The 26,644-nt window shown below is 44.9% G+C and overlaps 2 protein-coding genes across 2 annotated transcripts; both read left to right on the top strand.

The window, feature by feature from the left end:
* Nucleotides 1–8,333: 8,333 nt before the first annotated feature.
* On the top strand, nucleotides 8,334–12,373 carry pcdh8.2 (protocadherin 8, tandem duplication 2). Its single transcript, XM_077617906.1, has 3 exons — nucleotides 8,334–10,898; nucleotides 11,723–11,921; nucleotides 11,993–12,373. Exons 1-3 carry the CDS (start codon nucleotides 8,460–8,462, stop codon nucleotides 12,307–12,309), a joined length of 2,955 nt encoding a protein of 984 aa, XP_077474032.1. The 5' UTR covers nucleotides 8,334–8,459; the 3' UTR covers nucleotides 12,310–12,373.
* Nucleotides 12,374–15,560: 3,187 nt separating this feature from the next.
* cnmd (chondromodulin) lies at nucleotides 15,561–21,717 on the top strand. Its single transcript, XM_077617666.1, has 7 exons — nucleotides 15,561–15,608; nucleotides 15,709–15,834; nucleotides 17,481–17,621; nucleotides 17,718–17,831; nucleotides 17,926–18,079; nucleotides 19,539–19,714; nucleotides 21,314–21,717. The coding sequence occupies exons 1-7, from the start codon at nucleotides 15,561–15,563 to the stop codon at nucleotides 21,557–21,559; spliced, it is 1,005 nt and encodes a 334-aa protein (XP_077473792.1). The 3' UTR covers nucleotides 21,560–21,717.
* The last annotated feature ends 4,927 nt before the right edge of the window (nucleotides 21,718–26,644 follow it).

Genomic DNA, 26,644 nt, shown 5'->3' with positions numbered 1-26,644 from the left:
TATTAAGCTACAAGCAATGTTGTGCTCACGTAGACTTTACTTTGCCTAAAGTCGATGCCCTTGAAACCGAACAACCTCCGTTTCACGTAACGTAAAAACAAGACAACATCTTAAATTTCGTAACCTTACGACTTATTTTCCTCCCAATATTACTTCAATCTCCTAACATTATGCAAAGACAAGTTTTGTGGTGACTGACTATTGCCCTATTTCACTTTTAATCTCAGTTTAATTTTAATCTCATAGTTTGATTTTAATCTCGCAATATTAAGATTTTAAAATTATTAAGGCACACCAGTGGTTGTAAAACATTGTCTTAGACGTCTGAAAACGAGGAAATTATCCGCCATGCTAAGAACGAGATGTCCATCAAGACACGCCACACGGCTACGACAAACAAATACTTTTAGATTTGAAACATTTGCAAAAGTAGCTAGAGTATAGGCATGTGCTGATTTTTAATGACAACATCAAAATGCTTCCTGAAATAGATGGCGCTCCGTGTTGGCCGCCTCACTGTAGTAAACATTTGAAGTGATTGAGTTGAGATGAAGTCCAAATACAAAAGCTGGAATTGCAGGCAAACAAGGCCGACGCTTCTAACTCGGCTATAATGTTTGTTATTGTTTGTTAGGGCGGCACGGCCTCAATTCCCAGCTCCCTTTTGATAAATTGTTGCCGTTTCCTCAAAGGAGGAAAAAGTCCCGGCAATTGCTCTCCGAGAATAACCCACATTTATATTGCTGCACATAACATAGCTTGAACTTACCGCAAAAGGTGTATTTTTTATTGGCTTTGCATTACAGGGATCAAAAAGAAAGCGTCTTTCATCATTTATCGGAATCTCACAATAAGAATCGAGCCGCTCAGTTTGAACACGAAGCCACGTATAGAAAGAAAGAAAAAATACTAAAAGTCATATAGAAGGCCAACAGCGCATAAGTGGAAGACGGACAGGGCGGGGGGAAAAAAAAGCCAATTGTGACGCCTCAAAGAGCCGGAATATTGACTTCTTTAAAGCCAGCGCGCCGCCAATAGAAGGATATTCAATCGAGCCGAGCGCCGCTGTAATACGGCGGCGTTTTCTAATCGTGGCGAGAGAGTCTGCGCTCCGCCGACGCTCGCTAGCTATCGTGGCATTTCTTCAGGCGTATTACAGACCGCTGTGATTAGACAACTTTAAATGCAAAGGCAACCCCTTGAAACGGAATCCATTTACAATCCCATTAAACGTGGAATTGTGTCTGTGGGCCAACTGTAAATTTAAAAGATCCTTTCTTTTATTAGCCTCCATTTTCCACGAGCCGCGCCGCTCTCTTAACTAGCTTGCTAATACGACTAACTTCCGAGGAAAGGCCGAGAAATTGTGAGATTAAATAGGAACGATCATTGGGAGCGCCGGCGTTAGTTTTCCATTTGCGTCACGCTTCATTTTGATGATGGATCCCCACGTTCTAAACATTTGGAGAAATTGCTTCGATGATCGTAATAAAGCATAATGTATAATTCAGCTTGCAAAAAAAAGGAAGAATAAAGTCTTTCTGTTGATTAATGATTTATGTTAAGTGTTTTCTCCCTGCAATGTAATTATTGCTTCTGTCAGAATGGGACGTCATTTATCTCCAGCATGTTAGCTTAACATATATTGGCATTTAACTCATTTATTACCGTTGCAAAGATCCAATCGTTTGCGATAAAATGTGTTATTTTGTTGACCAAATAGAAGATCATCGGGGGGCAGATTTTGCCCGCCACGTGATTTTCTGTGCCCATAAAATTATACAACTAATTTCTATCAAATGACAAATTATTTTGTTTCTGAAAGATACGTAACTACAAAAATCTGAATATTAACATTTTTTATAATACTAAAAAACATTTCCCCCTTTAAAAAAAAGTCGAGAATTTTAGAAAATTCATCAACGAACAATGTAATACGAAGAAAGAAATTAATTAAAAAATATATATAATTTAAAGAATAAAAACACTGCAATTGTTTGCTTTTACTTTTAGAGTTTAAAAAAAAAAGAGGATTTAGACAACTTTTAGGTCAACGTCGCTAAACGATTGAACGGCTATATAAAAATGTGATCACGGATTAGATTAGATTAGATTGCTTTATTCGTCCCGTATTTGGGAAATTTCACTGAGGGTGAGAATACAGACACAGCAAAAGATATTTTAGACATAGATAAAAAGGTAGTTTTTTTTAGTTACCGATTAGAGAGAAATTATAACCACAATGCAGTTTGGCACTCGTGCTTTACGTATTCATTACCATCGACGGCATTAAACATCCAATCCATTTTGAGTGGGAGGGGCTGGCAATGATGCCATAAAACAAGGCCATTTATTAAATTACATTAAAACTGTTCAAATCATAGGCGGATATTTCCTTCATTTCAGAGTTGCAAGTTATCCTAAAAACAGTTCCTTTTGAAAGCAACTTTGAGGAACCTATCAGCCAATGGCAGCCGCCGAGTTCACACCACAGTGCCAATAAGTAAAAAAATGCAAATAAGGCTCTGTAAGAGTCCGTATCTTTACGCCGCCATCTGTTAAATAGCTTCTAGACGGCCGAAAACAATCACGCGGCTATCATAAATTCGCACACACAACAGCCTCGGAGCGCCAGTTAAAAATAATGCTCAATTGTTGCGTGATAATCCACGAAAGGGCGTCGCCGTTTGACCCGCTTCAATGTAATCCAAAGAAAAAGGACGCCTACGCCGGCGCTATAATCACCGCCGTTCTCATTAAAGTAAAAATCAGCCTACGTAACGCACGCGTTTAAACGGCGCTGAAACAAGCGGCGCGTGTTTATCCGCCTGTTTAATGAAGCATCCACAATGCACTCTGCTCTTTTATTTACTTCATTAAAAGTACATTACATTAAACTTGCGTTGCTGTCATAGGAATGGAAATTAAACTCGCTAGCAGACGGGGATAGACGTCCTATTCGTTCGTTGGGTGTAAAAACGCTTTACCCGTAAAAAGCCTACGAGTTTCCGCGCTGAGAACTGCTGCGTGTACTGCTAGTTATAATGATATATTGGTGCTATCTCGGGGTTATATAGATAATAGATAACGGTCTGGCATTGTAATGGAGACGTTTAAAAGCGCATTTACTTGAGGGGGCGGGGTCAAGACACTATTTGGTTGAAGAAAAACAATATGTGAACGAGGCCTTCGGGATGGGTTCAATTGTTGTTACCTTGCGGCCATATTTACAGAAGAAACGAAAGAAGCGAGGATACGAGACATTTGATAAAGAAGCGAAAGAGTTAAAATGGGGGGAAAAAGCGATTTGGAAAGGTCTATTTTCCCATCGAGAGAAGACGGTCAAAATATTAGAGTGATGGAACGTTGAAGGATTTCTTGCCACTTTCAGATATGCTTCCCTAAGCACAGTCAGCCCCGGTTTGTGTCTCCTTGAGAGAACATGTCTAGTCCAATCAAACGGAGTTCTTTTGGGGATAAACGCATGTGATGTGGAAGAAGTTTGTTTCGGGGTGAGAATTTGAAGCTTGTACTACACATCCTCAATTAGGGATGCCTAGGGAATACACTGAAAATCAAACATGACATCATCACCTCTTAACGGTCACCCAATGTTAAGTTTGATATAATTATCTCCAACAACAGAGGAGGAAATTGATTTGTTTTCGGCACTGTTGTTTATTTCCTTCGAAATCTTTGAACATATTTTTATCCAATTTACTAGGCAACCTCAAACATGGCAGATTTTGATGTAATTTTTGGGGTTCAGTGGATTAGCATGACAAAAACGGATAAACATTTGCTAACGAGACATGAAGTCGCTGCGCCTGATTTGCTTGAGTTTTACAGCCGAGCTTTACGTGTTAAATGTGGACATACGTAAAATATGAAATCGCTCAAACTTTCTTGAATTGATGTTAATAATAACAACATCGGGAAATATTGTCCAAAGAATCGATACATCATGTTACACCACTAAGATGGGAAAGTTAGAAACATAAATGTTTAATAAAACTTGTAAAAGTGGAGCCATAAAATACTTAAACTGTCCATTCATTCATTCTCTGTACCGCCTATAGACTGACTGCGGGGGTGCTGCAACCAACCTGAACTGGTCACAATCACCGGGAACAACAAGACAAACAACCAATCATAGCCAGGGACAATTCCGAGTGTCCAACCGCCCTACCAAGCATGTTTTGGGGATGCGTGAGGAAACCGGAGAACCCGCAGAAAAGCCACGCAGGCCCGAAAAGAACACGCAAACTCCACAGAGGAAAGTCGAAACCCAGCGGGGATCGAACCCCCGGTGAGGGGGACTTGCTAACCACTCGCCCACCGTGCCCACAATGAGAAACCCAAACATTGCAGCCTTATTATTTTCCAAATGACACCGTCATCACGTGCAAAATCATATTCCCCTCCCAACCCTGCGCAGCTGATTGATTGGTGGCAAATTGCTGACATGTGTGCCATGGCGACATGCTAATCCAAAGCATCTTCTCCCACCCAAAGTGTGATATTTTCTTTGAGGAAGAGGAAAAGCGCTCGGCGTAAGACGCCGCCGCCGTCAGCCGCATCATCTTCTTCCGCTCCAGCGCGCCTCTGTGGGCTTTCCCCGACGTTTCACTTCATTATTGTCAAAGTCTTTGTCTAAGGTGGCGCGCGTGCAGCCAGCGTGACTGATGGCGGATCACTCGCAGCCAAATGGACACAATCTGTCATCCTCGACATCTTTTTTATGAAGATGCATTGCAGGCGAAAGATGAAGGCATACGAAAAGAAACGGCGAGGCTGAAGTGAACGCTTTGTTTGGCACTTCTTTCCACTCATCTCAGTGACAAAAGTAGAAAATAGCGGAAAAATAACACAAGGGAGGTTGAACACCAAACAATTACGAGTGCGTTTTGCCGTTGCTATAGTGGATATTGATTTGTGCTTTTCAATCGGTGTCTCGCATTCTTACGCTCCCGCTTTTCAACTGTTCTGTGTCCTTGTTTCTCTTTGGCTTCCCGCATTTATCATCCGGCTCCGTCGCAAAGTCTCGCTCATTGTTATCCGCTTTTACCGTGGAATAAAAGTACTTTCTTCTTTTTTCAATTGCAGTCAATGAGAAATAGAAGTGAATATCCAACATTGCATTTACAAAGTTATTAGCTATTATGAGAGCAAAATTGGGTTATGTGTTAACGTAGGATTGACTAAAAGCAGATCTGTGCCAAATGGAAAAAAATAAACGCTATTTTTTTATATTATGAAAATGAAGAGGGCAGGGCATCAGCCTCACAGTTCTGGGGTCGAGGGTTCGATTCCATTCCAGGTGGGTCCTCACTGTGTGGAGTTTGCATGTTCGCCTAAGGCTTGCGTGGGTTTTCTATAGGTGCTCCGGTTTCATCACACATTCCAAAAATTGCATGCTAGGCTAGCTTGTTGGACACTAAATTGGCTAATCCTATCTATGATTGGTTCTCCTTTGTCTGCTCGTGCCCTGCGATTGGCTGGCCTACTCCCCATAGTTGTCTGGGATTGGCTCCAGCACCCCCCACGGCCCTTGTGAGGATAAGCGGTTCAGAAAATGAATGAATGACGAAAAAGTTGCTTTTGTTTTATCAATAAAGATTTTTTTGTATGTTAATGACAATAAAATGAATCAATTTAAAATGACTAGAAACAGAAATGCACTTATTATGGCCCCAATTAACACAATTATTCTTTTTTTTCAATTTCAGAAGTTTTAAGCATTGATTGAAAGGAGTAAAATGCATTTTGTTCAGATATTACAGTATAACATTTCAAATTCAGTTGACTCAAATGTACTTTGGCCCACAAGCTCCCATTTAAAATAGGTTAACATTGCTAACTGGTCCAAAAAAAATACTTATGACAATATAAGAATTCAACTTACACCTACTTAATATCGCCCATTACTATCTGTAACAAAAAATGGTCTGAAAGCACCAATCCCCCTCTTGGCACTATGTATAACAACCTCCCTTGAAAATTGCCAGAGGAAAGCAATGAAAGCCACATTCTGTCATAGAACTAGAAACTGTCAACTTGGGGCAACGGTCAATAACGATGTCCTTGTGCTAGAGCACGCTTCCTTACATTCAAATTCACATGGAATGAAGCCGAGGCGTTGTGGTCAGGGTCTAAGCTTTGTTCTGGCGCTTCACATACACACACACACACAAGCCTATTAACCATTATGTGCTCACAATAAACGGTGCTCTCAACCCTAGCCGTGTCATATATAGATCTATTCAACTTACCGTTGCAGCATTGTACATACGACTCCATTATTATTTTTTGCTCAGATTCCACAGTGAGTAACAAAATAGCACCTTGGCGGTGAAGACTAATACATCTGATATGAGAATTTCTCCTTGAGCGCATACTGTGTGGCATTTGTAAAGGGCTTTGTACTGACTTTGAAACCAAGAAACTATGCATCATTCACCGCCGTTGACGGCGATGGCCGTCCAATCTATTTGAACTGGGAGAGGCTGGCAGCAAATGATCACCAATAAATGTTGATCATAGTATATAACGATGTATTACTTAGCATCCCTAACATTTTGTACGAGTGGTTAGCACGTATGCCTCACAGTTCTGAGATCAAGGGTTTAATCCCAAGGTCTCCCATTATTTACTATTGATTTGTTATTTATGATTGCTATTAATTGATTCTCTGTTTGTCTGTTGTTATTTGTGCACTTCCCTACTTATTTATGTTGTTGACTACTTATTTATTGATATTATTTATTAATTATTTATGTCTGTTTGTTTGTTGTTGTTATTTGAGCACTTTGTGGTAAAGCTTTTAACTCTCTTTAGAGAACGACAATAAAAGCATTCAATTCAATTTTGATGTTATTTTTTGATGGCCAAAACATGTTTGTGCTAAATGACCGCGTGTTAATGTCAGAAATGACTCATAAAAAATGTATACAAGAAGGTAGTCTTACCTTATTGTTGTTGCTGTTGTATTATAGTCGACAATGCAGGGCTGGGTAACTGTGTGCTGCCCCCAGTCGCTTCATGAATAAAAGCAGAGCTGATGAATACAAACAGAGGTTAATGTTTTTGTCACCTCTGAATTAGATTATAATAATACACCGTCTGCAGCTACAGCATTTTCTTTCAATTGTTCAAAATCATTAAATGCGGTTACACTCAGCTGACATTACTGTGCTTTGATACTGGACTATAATACAAAAAAATATACAAAATAATAAAAACTCTGGCAGAATTAACAAAAATACAAACTTAATGGGGGAGACGCAAATCGACGAACAGGCAACATTACTTACGGGGAATAGAAAATAATTATCTCACAAAGACGTACCAAAACACGGGGTTTAAATACACAGGGGGTTGATGACAATCACAAACACCTGGCTCGCGAAACGCATAAAAACCACGTAGACAAAACACACCCATCCACCAACCCCAACAAAATGTGACAATGTCCTTGTCAAAATAGTACTTTATCGCTTTTGATTCAAAATTAAAAACGCGCTCCATCGCTGCAAATTGCCAACAAATTAGTTATGAAAGCGAGGTCATTCCTGTTAGCTTTTTTTGCTGTGGTTATAATACTTTTTATTTCTGAATAAGCTATTGTAACTGCTTTTCTAAAACTAATTAACTGGATTTACAGCACAGCTGAAAATGACTTTGAAAGTGCAGCTATGCTACTTTTTTTTGCACCAAGTCAATCTTAAATTCATCCTCGGAAATCAGAGCAAAAACAACCTACAAAACGCCTACTATTAGGAAACTCCAACACTTTTCAGAGTGCCTGAATTCATCCGTGGCGTTTGAGAACTCTCCTCAATGCATGAAATAGCACGCGAGCACTACGCTCATATATTTCCGACGTCATTTTGACACCGTCTGCAGGAAGGATTTAATTCCACAGAGGGGTCGCTGATGTATTTCCTTTTAATTGCCGTTCATCTCCAGCGCATCGGCGCGCACGAACGAACGCGCGTGGAGATGAAGACAATAAGTTCACATGAAGAGGGGGTGGGGGCGTCCTCTTCCTCTGTAAATAAAGGCTGCGAGGAGGAGATAAACGGAGCGCCAAACTATCACAAAGCGGTGCTGGTGCACCACGATAGCGCACGTCTTGAAATCGCCTGACGCGCACCCCGACGACAGGCTGGCGCGTACGCGTTTCTTTTAGATATATAAATAATTCCGAAGACGGCGATTGGCCACACTCGCTCTGATTAGCGCGCCCGGCGCTCCCGACCCCGCCAGTGCAGAAAGCGGAGGTGTCGGAGGCGCGTCGTCGACGCTCGTGCTCGTGACTGGCTGCCGCCGCCGCCGCCGCCGCTGCCTGCGCGTAAAGGGCGCAAAGTAACTTTCTCCGTCACAGCCCGCTGGCAGGATTCCGTCTGGGTTGGCTCCGGAGGTGGACCCATCGCGCTCTCCGCCTGGCCGCCGTCCCGATGGATACCGTCAACACGCTGTTGGCGGCTTACTGCCGCTGGTGGATTTTTGTGCTCTCCTTTCATCCCTTCCTGTGCGCCTCTCTGGTTCGGACCGACGGGAATACCATCCGCTACCAGTGCAACGAGGAGGAAGCGGCGGGCACGGTGATCGGAAACCTGGCCAAGGACATGTCCTTGAGCCTGCCCCACTCCTCCAGGAGCAATTTTAGAATGATGAGGCAGTTTAACGACTCCTTCGTCCGGGTGAGGGAGAGCGACGGCCAGCTGAGCGTCGGCGAGCGGATGGACCGGGAGAGAATGTGCCGGCGCACTCCGCAGTGCCTGGTGGCTTTCGACGTGGTCAATTTCTCCAAAGAGCGCTACAGACTCATCCACGTCGAGGTGGAGGTGAAGGACGTCAACGATAACTCGCCGGAGTTCCCCGGCGCCGAGTCGGTGGTGGAGATCTCGGAGAACGCGCCGGCGGGTTCGCACATTCCCCTGGACCCGGCGGCGGACGCCGACGTGGGCTCCAACTACATCCAGAGCTACCAGATCTCCGTCAACAGTCACTTCACCATCGACGTGCTCCTGAGAGCCGACGGGGTTAAATATGCGGAGTTGGTGCTGATAAAGGAGCTCGACAGGGAGAGCCAAGCGTCGTTCTCTCTGGACTTGGTGGCCACGGACGGCGGCAACCCCGCCAGGTCCGGCTCCACCAAGATAACCATCCGGGTGACGGACTTTAACGACAACAGCCCGGTTTTCGACCAGAACAGCTTTTCAGTCAACCTGCCGGAAGACGCGCCGGTGGGCAGCGTGATCCTGGACCTGAACGCGGTGGACGCCGACGAGGGTCCGAACGGCGAGGTGGTGTACGGTTTCGGAAAACAGGTCTCTCACGAGATCCGGGAGCTTTTCCACGTGGATGACAAATCGGGACGCCTGACCCTCAGGAGCCCGGTGGACTACGAGGACAAGCGCACGTACGAGGTGGACGTCCAGGCCGCCGACCTGGGGTCCAACCCCACCCCCTCCGTGTGCAAGATCGTCATCCACGTCAGCGACGTCAACGACAACGCGCCGGGCATCAGCATCACCCCCATGACCTCCATCAGCACCGGCACGGCGCACATCAGCGAGGCGGCGGAAAAGGACAGCCTGGTGGCCCTGGTCACCACCTCGGACCGGGACTCGGGGGTCAACAGCCAGGTCCACTGCACCCTCTACGGCCACGACCACTTTAAGTTACGGCAAGCCTACGAGGACAGCTACGTGATCGTGACGGCGGCCCCCCTGGACCGCGAGAGGATCGGCGAGTACAACCTGACGGTCATGGCCGAGGACCTGGGCTCGCCGCCCCTGCGAAAGATCACCCAGTACACGGTTCGGATCAGCGACGAGAACGACAACGCCCCGCGCTTCACCAAGCCGGTGTACGACGTGTCCGTGGCGGAGAACAACGCCCCGGGGGCCTACCTGGCCACGGTGGAGGCCACCGACGTGGACTTGGGCCACAACGGCAAAGTCACCTACAGACTGGTGGACAGCCTGATCATGGGATCCCCCGTCAACACCTTCGTCTCGCTCAATTCCGTGTCGGGCTCCATCTACGCCTTGCGGAGTTTCAACTACGAGGTCATGAAGCAGCTGGACGTGCACGTGCAGGCCAGCGACGGGGGCTCCCCGCAGCTGCAGAGCACGGCGGTGGTCCGCTTGAAAATCGTGGACCAGAACGACAACGAGCCTTCCATCGTGGAGCCGCCGCTCTACAAGGGCTCCGCCGACGTCTTCCTGCCCAGAGACGCCCCGGCGGGTTACGTGGTCACCCAAGTCAAGGCCACGGACGCCGACGAGGGCCCCAACGCGCACTTGTCCTACAAGATCACGGAAGGCGGGCTCCTGGGTTTCTCCGTGGACAAGGACACGGGGAAGGTGCGCGCCAGCCGGCAGCTGACGTACGACCTGACGGACAACGTCAAGGTGGTGGTGTCGGTGAGCGACAACGGCTCCCCTTCGCTGACCTCCACGGCCGTCATCCATTTCAATTTCATCGAGGGCACGGTGGCCAGCGCGCCGTCCTCCTCCCGGGACGGCGACGGCGACTATCTCTTCGAGTGGGACACGTCGGTGGCCGTCATCATCGTCCTGGCGGGGAGCTGCTCCCTCCTCCTGCTGGCCATCATCCTCATCACCACCATTTGCAGCCGCCGCAAGAAGGAGACGAGGGAGGGCTACCACGAGAGGGAGGAGGCGCCCAAAAAGGCCGAGAGCGTGGAGGGCGCTCACGTGGAGGCCTTGATTGGCGGCCACCCGGGGAAAGTCTTTGAGCCGCACCCTTTCCCCGAGCAGCCGCCCATGGCCGCCTGCAACGTGGCGGAGAGGACCTGCGAGGAGGGGCAGCAGACGGCGGGGGTCTTTGAAACCGGCGACAGGGTCACGGAAGGCAAACTAAAGGTGAGTCGGTCCTTCTCCCCCAGTGGGAGTGTGTCTTCCTCCACCGAGGCGACCAGTCCAGGGTTTACTCCATCTTACACACGGGGTCAACTGAGCTCGCTAAACTGTTTGGAAAATTGGCAAAATGGGGGAGTGGAGTGGTTCACGCATCTGACTTCAATGAATGGGACAGTATGTTCCTTGAAGTGAACTTAGATGGCGACCAGTCCGGGGTTCAACCGGCCCACCCATCATCAGAAACTGTGCATATTTTTCTCTCTTGTTTTTTATGTCTTGATTCATTTGTTAGCCGGTGGTGCCAGAAAACTGCTTAGCAACCGAAACTCAACTGATTTCTGACCCTCATTTTTATGATTTATGGAAGTGTCACACCTGACATGTTACCTGGAGTACTGCAGTTAGCATTTTATGATTGGTCTGCTTATCAAATCATGCTTAAAAAAGAAAATGATATATACACTGTAACATAAAGACCTGGGATCCACATCATGTAGGCCAATAAACTCTAAAATGGATTTTTCTAGTTCTCATTTGTTTGATTTCCATACAATTTTTATTTAACTGCAAATTGGCCAAAAAGCACAAACTGGATCGGACCTAAAACGCCAGCAATGGCAAACAATGCGTTAAATACATCCCCTAAAAAAGCTTCAACACAATTCAAGTCTGCCAACTTGAAGTGAAAGTTTCTGAGGTTCGAGTCCGCCAATAAATGGACCCCCAAATTGTGTCTGCACAAACACACATTTCCTCCAGAGGGTGTCGTAGCTCAGTTTCTCCCATTGCAAAAACGCCTGACCTCTGTCCACTCCTGTGACTTTCAGGGTTATTCAACCCTCCCCGGCTACGGGAAGGAAGCGGTCCGACCAATCACAATATGGAAGGGCAATTCCTTCACGACCATCTCGGCCAGAGACCCTCACATCAGCGGCAAGGACAGCGGCAAGGGGGACAGCGACTTTAACGACAGCGATTCTGACATCAGCGGGGACGTGCACAAGAAGGAATCGCCACCCAACAACGGTGAGTCCAACGCCATTGGCGACGACCCGGCGTCAAGGTCAAAACGTTAACGTACTCTCTCGTTGTCCTAGCTCTGTGGGCTTGCACCAGCGAGTGCAAAGTGCTGGGCCACTCCGACAGATGCTGGAGCCCGACGGCCACCAGGCCCAGCGTCGGCGCCGCCTCGGGGTCCAACCTCTCCACCTTTTCTAAGACGGCGTCGCTGCCCCGGGACAACAGGAGGGAGCACTACTACCCGTCGTCGCAGGTGCCCAAAGGCAACGGACTGCAAAGCGTTTACGAAAAAGTCCAGCACCAGGAGTTTGATTACATTCTCGTCGGGCCGCCCACACCGGCCAGAATACAGGAGACGGATGAGATTTCCATCCCAGAGTACACAAACTCTTAAAAAAATACATTAAAAAAACATACTTGTAAACGCCATCTAAAGCAGGGGTCTCAAACCAGCGGATGGGGGGGCAAATTGTCTTTTGTGGCCCCGCACTGACACAAAGCCAAGTTCACCCCTTACGATTCCGATGTTTGATCATTCCGATTTTTTTTTTGACCGCAAAGCGTGTCTCGGTGTTTACAGACGCAAATGTGGACCTAACGGGGGGTCTCCGGTGTGATCCTTTTGCGGCAGTTTTAAGGATTTTAGGAGATAGCATTTTTTTTAACTACTACTTTTTAACTACTTTCACCGGCCATTGTTCATATGGTCTGTTTTGTTAACGAATCGTGACGTATTTGACTTGATGGATCGGATTTATACGGATATGCGTTCCCGCAGGGGTTTTGGAAAGATATCGGATTTCTATCCACATCTGATTGAGCTCAGAGCAGATATGAAAAAAAATATCGGAATCGGACTGTTGACTTGATGACGTATGAGTCGGATTCATACGGATGTGCGTTAATACAAGGGTTTTACAAAGATACATGATTTTCATCGGCGTTTGATTGAGCTCGGAGGAAATATCACAAAAAATATATCGTAATCGGACTATTGATTTGTTGACATAGGGGTCATTTTCATACGGATATGCGTTAACGCGTGGGTTTTGGAAAGATATCTGATTTTTATCCACATCTGATTGAGCTCAGAGCAGATTATGAAAAAAAATATCGGACTGTTGACTTGATGACGTATGAGTCAGATTCATACAGATGTGCGTTAATGCAAGGGTTTTTTAAAGATATATGATTTTCATCTGCATTTGATTGAGCTCAGAGGAGATATGACAAAAAAGATATTGTAACCGGACTATTGATTTGTTGACATTTTCAGACGCATATGTGTTAACGCGGGGGTTTTGGAAAGATATCTGATTTTTATCTGCATCGGAAATTGACTATTCACATTGTGTGAAAAAAAAATGGTTTATATGCCAAATATGGGAAAAAACATCGGAATTGAGCTGCAGTGTAAAAGCCGCCGTACGGTAAAAGCTAGCATAGCGCAAACAATTTAGTTTTCAGCGCTGGTTGTTTGTCAAGAGGTTAAATGAGCAACAGTCACTTGGTTAAATGTAAGTGGGAGACATATTTTTGAGTGGAGTACGGGGTCATAGCTTTTGTGTATCACCGTATATTCACAGGAATATGTTAAATAACAGCAAGATGGGAAGGTTGAGCGGGTCAACAATCTTTACATTCTGAAGAACCCTCCATGTTTTCAACTGTGATTCACAAATGTTGAGAAGCTTGAATTACTTTTTTCCAATACCTGAAACTTATTTTTTGGGGAATATCTAACGTGACACAGACTTTACGACTGGCGGCCCCCGGATAAATCAAGTTTGAGACCCCTGATCGAAAGTGACTCAAATCTGTGTTGTGATTGGTTGTGTGTCATTTGTCTCTTGGCCTATCTGTAAGATCATGTGTAATATGCAAGATTTTGTACATTAATAATATATTTTTCATAAGGCTTCAGTGTAAATGAGGACGACTTTTATTATGACTTTTCAAAGGCATGTGTTATTTAATTGGGACGTGGGGGCATCGAGGGGCTCTTCTGTTGTAAAAAAAAAAAATCAATATGAATAATGTTCGTGGTTTTTTTTTCTTCGTCACGTTGTTGCACAAATAAAAAGTGAAAAATGACTGTTTGACTTACTGCGCAATTAATTTATGTAAAGTACATTAAAGCTGGGGAACGAGTGCAATAGACGTCCAATCAATTTTGACTTAGCGAGTTGGCAGTGAAGGAGATTTGCCCGCCGGGAGGTCACGAAGAATGTGAAACGGTTACAATAAGCGAATTTTGTCCATTTATGATTCAAATTATGATAATGTAGAAAGATGCAAGACTTACCATTATTTCAAAGATGGTCCTGATTTGATTCAATGGCCTTCAATTGAATTCAATGCTTTTGTCCAGCATGTCAAACTGATGAATACAATTAATTAATTTCACCTACAGCAAAAAAAGAAAAGCAGTTTAGACGTTTTTCATATCATTGTGGAAAAATTTTACATATTTGAATGAAAGCCTTTTGCATGGGTGGCTTATGTAAAAGACCATATTTAGTTAGCATTTCAATTGGGTCATATTAATGTTGCATCTTTTCAGTAAACCATATAAGCACATCAAGAAGTATTGCATAATCATTACTTATTAAAAATGTATTTTTTGGTTTTGGCGTTAGAAATAAACCTGTATCTGAACCTCAGCTGATTCCACAAACATGACTGGATTACATTTTAAGTTTTAAACATTAAATGAGAATTTAAAAACTAAAAAAACTGTCATTTTTCAACATAGTCGTATTTTTCTCAACTAGTCAGTAATGACAAATGCCATAATGTGTTTATTTTTCTCCATTAATTTCCGACATACGGCCATTTGCCAATCATTACCGTTTATGACTTTCCTCACGGCACCCTCCAAAACGATTGTGAAAGCAGGCTAAATAACCTCATCAAGTCCCAAAATGTGGTTTTGTGCTAAAAAACGATAACACGCCAAAGACAGTGTCACTCATTCCGCGCGCCGCCTTCAATTTGCATGCAAATCCGGCATTGTTGATCAAATGCTCTTTACAATTGCCCATTTTTTCTCCCCCCCAAAAGGTCAACTAACTCCATCACCTTTCTGATTGCCTTCCAGCATAGCAATTATGCCGAAAATGAGGTTCAATCTGTTTCTAAGCAACAGCGCCGCTGCATATTTGACACTCTTGCCCTGTTTGTGTTTTATTTTTTTGCTTTTTGTTTTTTTTTTCCCGCTGACCGTTCTTTCCCATTTGAAGCACGAGCGAGATCACGCGACTCGAAAGCGCGACCTTAACGAATTAATCCCCGTGCCCGCGTTTGATTGTGCGTGTTGACGCGGCGACGCAGTGCTGCGGCTCACAGAGCTCATTAAACTATTAAGAGGATAAAGGCGACATTAATCACACTGGAGCACAGCAACCCAAACCAGCTCTCCGCCTCCACGGTGATGACATTTATCACCCCGTTCATACTTTCCCCTCCCCCCCCAAAAAGTGGTTTTAGTCTAGAGCCCTTTCCCCACGCACCCGCAGGTAACGAATTCCTTTCCACGTCATTCGCACCGACCCGTGGAAAAGAAGCTTCGGAGCCGTACGGACGAGAATCGCGGAGAAGGAGCGGCAGGAGATTTTCAGGGAGGACCGCAGACGGGACACAGCAATGGAACATCACCCAAAAAGTGGTCATTTTGAGCTTTTGGCAACTCCGGTAAGTCGAACAAAGTGGCGTCTCGGCGTGGGTATTGGGCTCCGGGAACGTAAGAACTGACTAATTTCTCACACTTGCCTCTTTTTGAATTGTGCAAAAGGTCAAAACTCCCACAGGGACCAGCAGGCTGCTCCGATATGGCGCCGCCACTCTCTCCGTCGCTGCCCTGTTGATACTTTGCGCCTCGATGGCGGCTCTCCTCCTGAGGAAGGAAGATGAGAAGAATGTAAGTCCCGCAGTGTGACTTGGAAAAAAGGCAATACCGAGTAACAACAGATGATAGAAAAGAAAGTGCTTTCAATTAAAGGGATTTAAAAAGCTTAGCACAAATATCGCATCTATATGTTCATCTATCTATGCCAGCGATGTATAAGGGATAGCGGTAAATAATTCAATGGATGACCTTTGTTACCACCTTCTGATAAATTTATGATCGCGTAGCGTGCATCCGTTGCATGATTAATTCAATGGCTGCCACCGACGGTGACAGACCGCTGGTAAACTAAAACTAGATTGGAGTGAATGGCTCTGAAAGAGTTAAAACGGGTGTTGCAGTGCCGCCGCAGGTTAAAAAATAACTTTTTCCCCCGATGTCCAATCAATTTCGACTATTGATCTGGCAATATGTCTCTAAAGACAGATTGTGTAAATTGTGGGTCACATCACATGTTAATGTCACAGTATTTACGGCCGAAAGCAGCTTAAAATTGACAGTTTTTCAGTGTGCGTTGATTCATTTTAAGGTGACACAGCACAATTGAGCTCTGAGCATTTTCCATGAACTCATCGACGGTAACAGAGAAACCAAATTCGCTTGGAAATGAACTGTTTTTACATTGAGCACACTAACTACGCATTGCAACTTTCCATTTCCAACACAAAGCAAATGCCTTAACAACCTTTCTATTGTTCTATTGTTGTTTGATGTGATTCCATTTATTAACTTATTAACTGGCACTCAAAGCGTTTCAAATCCAATCCTTTTGGCCAACAATCACAGTCCAAATGGATTGGACATCCATCGCCGCCAATGACAATAACATTTAATTACAGTGGAATTAAAACGGCTATATCAATAATTTTTCCGGTCGCCCACAATTCTGTCATTTGCATCACAGCAGAAAAACGTGCATATCAATGAACAAACATAGCTGAAGCCCGATCGCCCAAGTCAAAAAATAATAATTTAAAAAAAGCTCAACACTTTTCAAAAAGATACCCATGCCGCCAGTCCGTTTGCGGTCGAGGCCAAATTTTTGACTCCCCTCGAGGGTTGTCGACACACTCTACAAGTCTCATGGTAGCACGTTTACATGAAGAGATAGCAAAGGGCTTTTGAGGCCACAAGGCAATGTGCGGGCTTTTTGAGATTCGCGGTGGTTATTATTCAATCGATGAATACATCTGGCCGCAAAAAAAAAGGCTAAGTGGTTGAAAAGGCTACGAATCCGGAACTATCCTGGAAAAACGCAACGACAGCTTCACAAGTGTGAATTGCGAGTCTAAACGAAAGAACTGCGATTGAATATTTTTCCTGGCGACGTCGTTATACAACGGAAAATATAACGAGGCCTTCTCGCCAATCACCCGAATGCAAATGGGAAATGTACATTTTGAAATGGCGAAAGCACATCAAACATTTCCAAGGCTACTGCATATTTTCCTAATTGACTGTTGTTTGTTATGGGGTCATCTAGAAGGCAAAAATGAGCAGTGGGCTTCACCCCTAAGAGCGGGGACCCTTGCTGGGTTCCCACAAAGCAAACAGGACCTCTTGAATCAAAGCCAAAGTCACGAAAGCATAAGTGTGCTTATTTCTGGCAACTTCTTCAACTAATGAGTGGTTGAACGCCCTTGGTCGAATGCTTGCAGGTATACAGCGCTCATTACAGCATGAACATCAACGGCGAGCTGAGGGAAGGCTCGGTAGAAATCGACTCCGACGACAACGTGGAGACCTTCAAGACGGGCAGCGGAGACCAGGAGGCCGTGGAGGTTCGGGACTTTCAAAGCGTGAGTGAAAAGAAGGAAAAGAAGAAAAAAAATCTCCGGCAGAGCGCTTTCGCAGAGCCGTGATTGTAAACATGGCGTCTCTGTGATTTGGCGCAGGGAATCACTGCAATCCGATTCTTCAGGGGAGACAAGTGTTATATAAAATCCCAAATGAAAGGCAACCTTCCTCGTTTGGGAGCTCACGACAAAGACTCCATGATGTCTGACCTGGTATCCGCACGCCGCGTTCTCCCCAACGACACCATTGCCCCGTTTTCCCAGTACTTTTCATTTCCAGTAACTCTTGCCGTCACTTTCCTGGCAGCCGGATGAAGACGTGCCCGTGAGGTTTGACGAGGAGTTTCTCATCTGGGTTTCTTCAGAGGAGCCGCTGAAGGACATCTCTTTCTTGAGCCCCAAGATTCTGGCTCAGTGCAGAGAGCTACCTATTTACTGGCTCCAACCGCTCATTCCCAAAGGTTTGATTTCAGTTTCAGAAAGCGGCTCGCAGCTTTCCCAAGTCTGGGGAAAAAGTGACCCCATATTGGCCGCCTTTGGTCTATTTCAAAAGTCTTTCAAAATGTATCCGGCCGGCTGGAGGCCTGCGTGGACGAAACTGCCCCACTAGATCATTATATTACTTGGCATTTAATAAATTGGCCCACAACACAATCTGTAATGCCTGTTGATGGCGAGGCGAGAGGCTAATAGTCTATTACTCAGCTGGTGTCAAACAACGATAACAAATTGGTTGAAAAGCAGGACAGCAGTCGCTAGAGATCCAAATTAAATTCCTTTTTTTTTTTTTAAAGTTGGCAGGAGACCAATGGATTAGGACAATAGAATAACAGACCAAAAATGTCCAAATAGAGCAAAGAATAAAACCTGTTTACACTGGATTAAAGTAGTGCAGAAACGTCGTCTTGTTAGAACGCGAGTTGTCTTTACAAAAGAAAGTCCCCCAAAAAAACTGAGGTTTGCTGGCATCGCATATGATTGGCTGATGAGATGCAAGCGTGCCTTTCTGAGAGGGTCGTTAATTTACCGAGGACCAGCAATTTTCTAATCAAACAATAATTGGCATGGTCTATCTCAGGAGTTAGCAATGAGGTCTTTGCTATTAACCTTGCATTTATTCCAAATTGTACACCGTTTTTGAAACAACACAGTACCATCAATTATCTTCAAAATCCTTTAACCCTTTAGATGGCGAGTAACCATTCTTGGTCATTACAAAAAGTATTCTTATTAGCGTTCCATTTAGACGACCCATCCGTCATCTGTAAAACGTCAGCCCCAAATCGAAAGGGCAAGAGCAAGCTTTACTCGTCTTTTGTGAACAACAAACGAAAGCGCACCGTTATCTCCATCCCGGCATACCAAAGCGCTACGCCAACATCCGAGATTCGCGCCTAACAAATTACGCGTGCGATGACTGACGTGACTTTTCAAATATGATGGGAATCTCACTAATTGACTCAGCCGCGGCTAATGTCAACCAGGAATAATAATGTGCACATTTCCGTTACTTTGCCTAATATGAATCGAATCCCAAATGATTCCGAATGTTGCTAACACAAAAGTTTTCCTGGTGGCGAGAAATACTCGAGCGATTACCGACTCGCGATCGAACGCACCTTATGGTTTATTCACGTCTCAATTGTGGGACGGCATTGCTTCCATTTTATGTTGGCACACTTGCAACAGTCGCAGAAGTGAGTGAAACATGTGTGAACACTGCGACAAAGAAGGATGTATGGTACAAAAAAAAATAATGGTCATAAAATATGCAATGCCACTTCATATCACTGCTGCTAATTGAATAATTCAGCATGTCTGCGGAGGTTGGGGTCCGTGCGGGATTGCGTTTGGGAGAAGGCGGTGGGCGCCTGGTGAACGCTGACCCAATACTCTCGCCTCTTGCGGCTGCCCTGACAGATGGGTCGAGGAGGAAGAGGAGGAGGAGGGATTCGCAGCGGGCCAAGCGGCAAACCCGTGTGGAGTTGGCGGAGGTGACGGAAAAGGAGGACTACACCAGGTTGGGGGAACGCCCGGGAGAGGAGGGGCTTCAGTCGGACGTGGGATCGGGATTCAACCCTGAGAATCCGTATCACGTGAGTAGAGCGCTAGCGCTGCGTACGGGAAACAAGGCTTCAAAGCTATTGAATTTTACATGAGCTATCAAGAGGCATTTACGGAGCCCCGCAGCAACCCTTGAAAGCAACGTCAACCATTTTAAATGGGCTGTTTTGTCAACGCTTTGTTAAAAAGAGCGGTGTAAACAATATTGTTTGCTAATCAACACACTCGGAAAAATGAGAATAGGAATCCGATGGTTGGAGGGAAAGACTAAAAAATGAACAAGTTAAAAACTTGGGAGGTTGGCAGGTTGGTAAGTGTCAAGATGGACGGATGGATTGGAGGAACGAGGCAGATAGGCAAGACCTGGTTCCTGGTTGATGAGCCAGTAAGGCAGGTGGATGGAAAGATGAATAGAAGGATGGATTGAATCACAGACTGGATGGATGATGGGAAACAAAGACCCGCTAAATGGGATTGTAGCGCAAACAGATGGATGAATGGATAGACAGATGGACAGACAGATACAAGGTAGTGTGACCTGGTTCCTGAGCTAGTCTGGCAGATAGTAGGATGGATGGACGGACAAACCCGTACCGAATGGGGAGCGATAAATGGACAGAAAGAAGGACCAAGGAGAATGGATGGGGCACGTAGGCATTAGATGGAGGATGATAAGTCTAGCTGGACAAATTGAGAGATATATCACTAGTTGGCAGAGATGGACAGACAAGGTGTTGGTAGCGAGGAGAGACAAAGAATGGCTCGATGGATCGTGGCTGGTGAGTACCAGTTGTTGTAAAAGCATTCCGAGGACAGATTCTTCAGATGGCTGAATGGTTGAACGGATAAAAAAATAGGGCAGTCCGATAGATGGATAGAAGGACAATAGGTAGAGAGACCTGATTCCTGGTTGATGGGCCAGCAGGAAAGACAGATGGATGGATCGTAGGTAGGTAGGACAGATGCATGCTAGATAAACTGACCGAGATGAATGGACAGAAGGACAAGGTCAGATGGAAAGAGTTACGGGTAATAAATGGATGATGATAAGTCCATCTGAAAAGAATACCAAAAAGATGAATAGATCAATAAGTAAACGGTTGGACAGATGAATGGATCAGTTAAATGGATTGGATGGATTAGTGAGTGCGACATCTAAAAATTCTGGATTTTTCGGAGGAACAGAGATTAGGTAGATGGGTCTTTAAGTAGCTAGGTGAAAAATACGATAAGCAGTCAGAAGATTGGCGATAACACTGCGAGTCAACAGACAGACTACAAAAGACAGTCAGGCGTTAAATACAGCGAGAAGCACAGAAACGAAAAAACAACAACAACTAAAAACAACTATTTCAAGAGCGATCCCCCTTAGAAGTGTGGCATTAACGACTCTAATTGCAGGTCTCCCAGGCAACAGCTACCGCCCCAAGTTTTCAACTTTAAAAAGTGACGGCAAAACTCCCAATGCTTATAAAAATTCATATTGCCTAAGAGAACCTCCGTCGCATGTTTGGCCGGATGAGAGCTTTGGACATTTTTTTTTTCTGCCTCAGACCATCTAAATTGCAAATGAGCATGAATTTTAAACAAGATCGCTCATCAAGATTAACGCCGCTTGAAAAAACTTGCAGCGCGGCGGAGGCACCGGGGCGGCGGCCGGCGCCGGCGAGGACGGCGCCATGACCTTTGACTCCATGCTGGACCACCAGGGGATCTGCTGCGCCGAGTGCCGGCGCAGCTACACGCACTGTCAGCGAGTTTGCGAGCCTCTTCGCGGCCACTGGCCGTGGCCGTACAACTACAGGGGTTGTCAGGTAGCTTGCAGAGTCATTATGCCTTGCCGCTGGTGGGTGGCACGCATTTTAGGCATCGTGTAGGGCATGCACGCAAGATCCTAAAGGTCACTTCATTTTTTTTTTTTGCTTGGGCGCAGCTAGCTACACTTTCTTTTCTCACTTAGACAACTTAGTTCAGAGAACTGGTACTTGCAAATTTGACTCCTTGGTTTTAAAAGTCGATATCATCGGGCTTGAAAAGGGATACGGATTTTTGGATTCGTCTTTTGGGGTGGCAAACAATTTAGACACAAAGAGCACAAATGTGAAACTGAGAGAGTCAATGAGCCACACCACGCAGTGACCTCCCAAAACAGACTGACAAAACACACGATTAAAACCATATTATTTACCATAACACTTTGTTCCCCTTATAAAACAACAATGTGTTCAATTTAAGCTAAGTGTCCACCCTCAAGACACACAACGTAAGCAGAGTTAACACATCAACTACGAGACAAAAAGCTATAGAATATACAAAATATGATAAGAAGCAAAGAGCCACATATATTTTTGTCAGGGAGCCACGTGTTCGCCACCCCTGATTTATAGTAACCCTTAAAACGCAATCAGGAATTCAACCATATTCTCCCATTTGGACATGAATCTAGTTTCAAAGTGGCCTGTTCTATGAGCTTTCTCCCATTTTCTATTTGAAATAAAATAACTGCCGAAAAACACCAAAGAGGTGTGATTCACTGGCATCCATCTCAAGCACCCTGGAAATCCTGGAGCTAAGCTTTTTTTTTTAGACTTGTAAATGTCATATGCATGAAACAGATTAAGCACACTTGGAATTTTCAAAATGCCTTGTTGGGCTGATGTGTAAGCTACTGTAGTACAATCTGCTTGCTTTGGCTTCAAATACATTTAAAGAGAGCAGAATTTTTGACCATTCTAGCATAAGGAAACAAATGTAATCAGACACTGATATTATGACTGAATATATTTTTCAATAGCTTTCTGTTCACTAGATTAGATCAACTATTTGTTTTTACAAGTCCCTTTGACGTATCAGCAATAACGATACAGAATATTTTTCGCTGCCACAATTTGATTCATTGATTTAATAAACTGTATTGTGTACCTTTGACATATTTAACAGTTATATTTCATCTGAAGCAACAAAAAAACTAAAGCAATTTTTATGGTTTAACATTTTTTCTGCTGTGGTGTTTTGTAACGATAAGACGAGATCAAAACGGTCATTCCGAACGCTGCGATGTTTTGGCAATATGAAAAATATCTGTCAAGAATCCATCGAATTTAAGGGACTTCAATCAATGTATATACATTTTAACGGATATATTTTAACCCTTAAGATATAAAATAAAAATGTTTATCCACGTTCCCTTTCATTTGATTGCCAGCAAAGTGCCAAAAGATCTCACAACAGGAGGGAGTTAAATATTTTGAGCAATGAATAGATTCAAGCAAAGATGTCAATAAATTGCTGCAACATCATCGCAAATACATAACAATGCCATCGTCTTAAATATTTCTTTTCATCATTTTGAAACACTCGTCACCACTTCTGATTTGTGATACTGCAGGCGGTTTCTTAATTTATTCCTCAGCATTTAACCACAGCCGAAGAATAAATGTGAAGCGTCACCGGGAAGCGCAATCCCTGATGTCGACTAATTCTATTTAATGTCAGCAGCCATTGTTTTACGCGTGCGCTAATCTTGACACGCCGAACAGTGTCCACATGGTCGTAGTGCATTCACGTAATACGAAGATGCTTTTTTTTTTTGAGTCGGGCAAATTCAATAAATTGTCACTTAACTATTGGCTGGCCTTGATGTGTTTTGGTGTGTCACATGTTGTTTGCATGGTTCCACTCTCTCTTCCGGCGATAAAACGGATGTGACAGCGAGGTCTGCCCCATCTTCCATTCACAGCTCCCAATGTGTTTGAAGGCAATACAATTTGTGCATGCTGACATCTGTATTGATGTGAGCTAATGCGAGATGAGTGTCGCGCCAGTGATGGAAAAATATTTCTGCAAAAGTGACATTTTGATTAAACCTTTTTCTTTTCCTCACGCCGGTGAAAGGAGAAGTGAGTGTGGATGCGGAGAGGCCCAATAACGTGATCGCGGGATTTCTATTGCGCCGCTGTTATTTGAGCTTTTAGGCTATTCTGAATAGCTTCGACCCCAAAAAAAAAAAATCAAAAGAAATGTGATTACTATCTCCAAAGCCATATGCCACCTCTCTAAATAATTGAGAGGAGCCGTGTTGCGATCAGGATGATTTCACACAGTGCGATCCAGGCACATCAAACTACAACAGATGTGAAATTGCATCATATCTACCGAGACACAGAAGCGCATTGAAAGTCGGCGGTGTGAGGAAACGACACAAAGAGATGCTTGTCTCTTCAGCGGGAGATTTGTGCGGGTTTTCATGTGGATAGAGGTGCTTATCGCATCTGCGTTCCCGATAAGACGTCCCCTTCTCGTCCGTAGGCTAAAGAATATTAATCCGTCTCCCGCATCTGCACATGCACTTAAAGGAAGGTGACAAGCGTGACATATCCAGGACCTCCTGACGGCTCAAGCTCTGGATGGCGGTGTCCAAAAGAGACCCCTGAAGTAGCCTCTGGTGATGTAAATTTGCAGGGGGAGTCCAATTTCCATCACAGCACTGTCACCGCCACGGTCATTAAACTAAATCATCCCGCTGCGTGTCACGGCGCTCCCTTCAATCACCGATTTATATGTGGACTGAAGATTGCGTTCTCCTACAGCAACGGTGACTTTCCCAGCTGCTTGGTGTGAAGACATCACGCAAGATGTCTTTCCACTGGAAGGCAGCGATTGGAAATTCATTCATTTTCTGTACGGCCCATCCTCACAATGGTCGTTGGGGGGGGTGCCAGAGCCCATCCCAGCTGACGTTGGGCACCAGGCAAGGGGACACCTTGAATTGGTAGCCAATCGTAAGGCAACAACGACATGACCCAAACATAGCTAGGGTCAATTTAGAGTGCTTAAACAGCTAGCTTAGCACGCATGTTTTTTGGGGGATTGCGAGGAAACTGGAGGACATGGAGAAAACCCACGCAGGCCCAAAAAGAACATGCAACCTCCAGACAAGAAGGCGGGAATCCACTTGGGATTGAACCGTCAATCTCAGAACTGTGAGGCGGGCATGCTAACCCATACCTGTCAACCTCTGCCGATAACTGCCCTTATAAATTATTATGATTCCCCTTACAAACCCCCCAAAAACCTTACAAACACCGTACGAGTCGTACGGTGTTTGTAAGGTTTTTTGGGGGTTTGTAAGGGGAATCATAATCATTTATAAGGGCAGTTATCGGCAGAGGTTGACAGGTATGCTAACCACGTATTTCTTTCCACAAAATCTAAAGATTGCTTCTATGAAATGGAAGTTTTGCAAGAGGCTAATAATCAAATCCATAGTCAAACATCTCTCCAATCTGCAATTCGAAGGAGGAAGAGCAACATGATGTGAAATTCTAGAGCGTGTTTTTTTTTCTATGGCATACTTGTGATTACAGCACAGGCAGACTTTGAAACTGCTGTGGAGAATATCTTCTTTTTCTTATACAACACAATTGAAATAGTGTCCCGGACATCCAAGTGTTATGAGGCGCTTTCCAGTTTCAATAACTTGTGACATATGAAGACGAGTCACCGCTTGCTCCATCTCACCTTGCAATTCAAGCCGGTCATTCACGGGAAACGCTTCGGCAAACAACTCCATACACACGTACCGATTCAGGCTATTTTTTGCAATAACCACGTACAGAAGCTCTCAACTGAAGCCCATGTGCTTACCACTGCGGCACCCTGACTGAGCTAAAAATGTGACCATCTGCGAAGGGACATTACTCTGAAAAACCAAGAGGGGACTTGGTCACCTTTACAACAATGTCCCAGGCCCAAAATGAACAATTCAACAGAGTGGGTTTTGGCTTGCATTCTGCGCCTGTTGCTGTCAGCCATTTATTTCCTCATCTCCACACGATCTCCCGCCTTCTCCGAACGTGTTGATAGAGCAGCACGAGACAATGGCGCGTGTCTAACACGAGACAAAGGCAGATGAAAAGCGCAAAAGGACGCCCAAACAAAACCAACAACAACACGGCACAAAAAGCCCATCATTTCACCACGAGCTACAAACTGAAAAATGGCATTCAAACAAAAAGAGGAGCAACGAGAGCGGCGGAATCTGTTATCCCCGGGCCCTTTTCTGCAACAAGACTTGTTTTGCCATCTTCGTCTCACAAGAGGAGACATCTAAACCCCTATTGAGGAGGCGAGATGAATTGTTTCGAAAGCGTGCTCGGCGTTCGAGACGGCGCTCCCCTCTGGAAACCAAGCTTACCCAGGCAGCCCGGCAGGCCCGCGGAACAAACAGAGCTTTGTGAGCGCTGACCCGTCGTGCCCAGCGGCCGCACTGCAAACCTCCACTTGTATGCGAAGAGAGCAGCGGGAGGACAAACAAAAAAAACAAAAAAATACAAGCCAAAAGTCCGACTTTTGCTCAACGCTCCAACTGCGCGTTTTCCATCACGGCCAAACAAGAAAACGCAGGCGGGCCGAACGGCCGCTGTGACGGCTGAATTAAAAAGCCACTCGCGATGCCTCTTGTCCGGAATTTATTTTTGCCGCACGCTCTAATCAAGGCTCCCCTGCGCTCCCTCGAGGTTCCTGTAAACCTGTCAATAGCTGCCCATAAATATGCCTGCCGTCTACCAGGAGGCATTAGAAGCGTGAAGCCAAGCACTCTCCGAGTCACGCCAGTCCACATTTGATTGCATGTTTTCCATTACAAGCAGACATGAAAGAAATAAACAGAAGTGACAGTCCATTTTGCACCTTAACCACAACACAGAAACCCTCTTAAGCTTTGCTCATTACGTTTTTTTTTTTTCCCCGTCCCGCCCTTTCTGCAAGAAAGCACTCCGGCACATTTGGCGACAGACACACGCACACACTTTGGCACCCCGCTATAAACATCCCAACGCCAGTGATTGTTTCATTCCATCCCCGTAAACAGTCCCAAATAAGAAAATAAAAAAGGAGATGTTGGTGATACAAGGTTTAAATGCTTTTTTTAATCCCATGGTTGAGTGACCACTTGCATCTTG

This window comes from Stigmatopora argus, chromosome 13 (assembly GCF_051989625.1).
Source record: "Stigmatopora argus isolate UIUO_Sarg chromosome 13, RoL_Sarg_1.0, whole genome shotgun sequence".
In the NCBI taxonomy this organism is placed as follows: Eukaryota; Metazoa; Chordata; class Actinopteri; order Syngnathiformes; family Syngnathidae; genus Stigmatopora; species Stigmatopora argus.
This window is presented reverse-complemented; position numbering and strand designations above follow the sequence as displayed.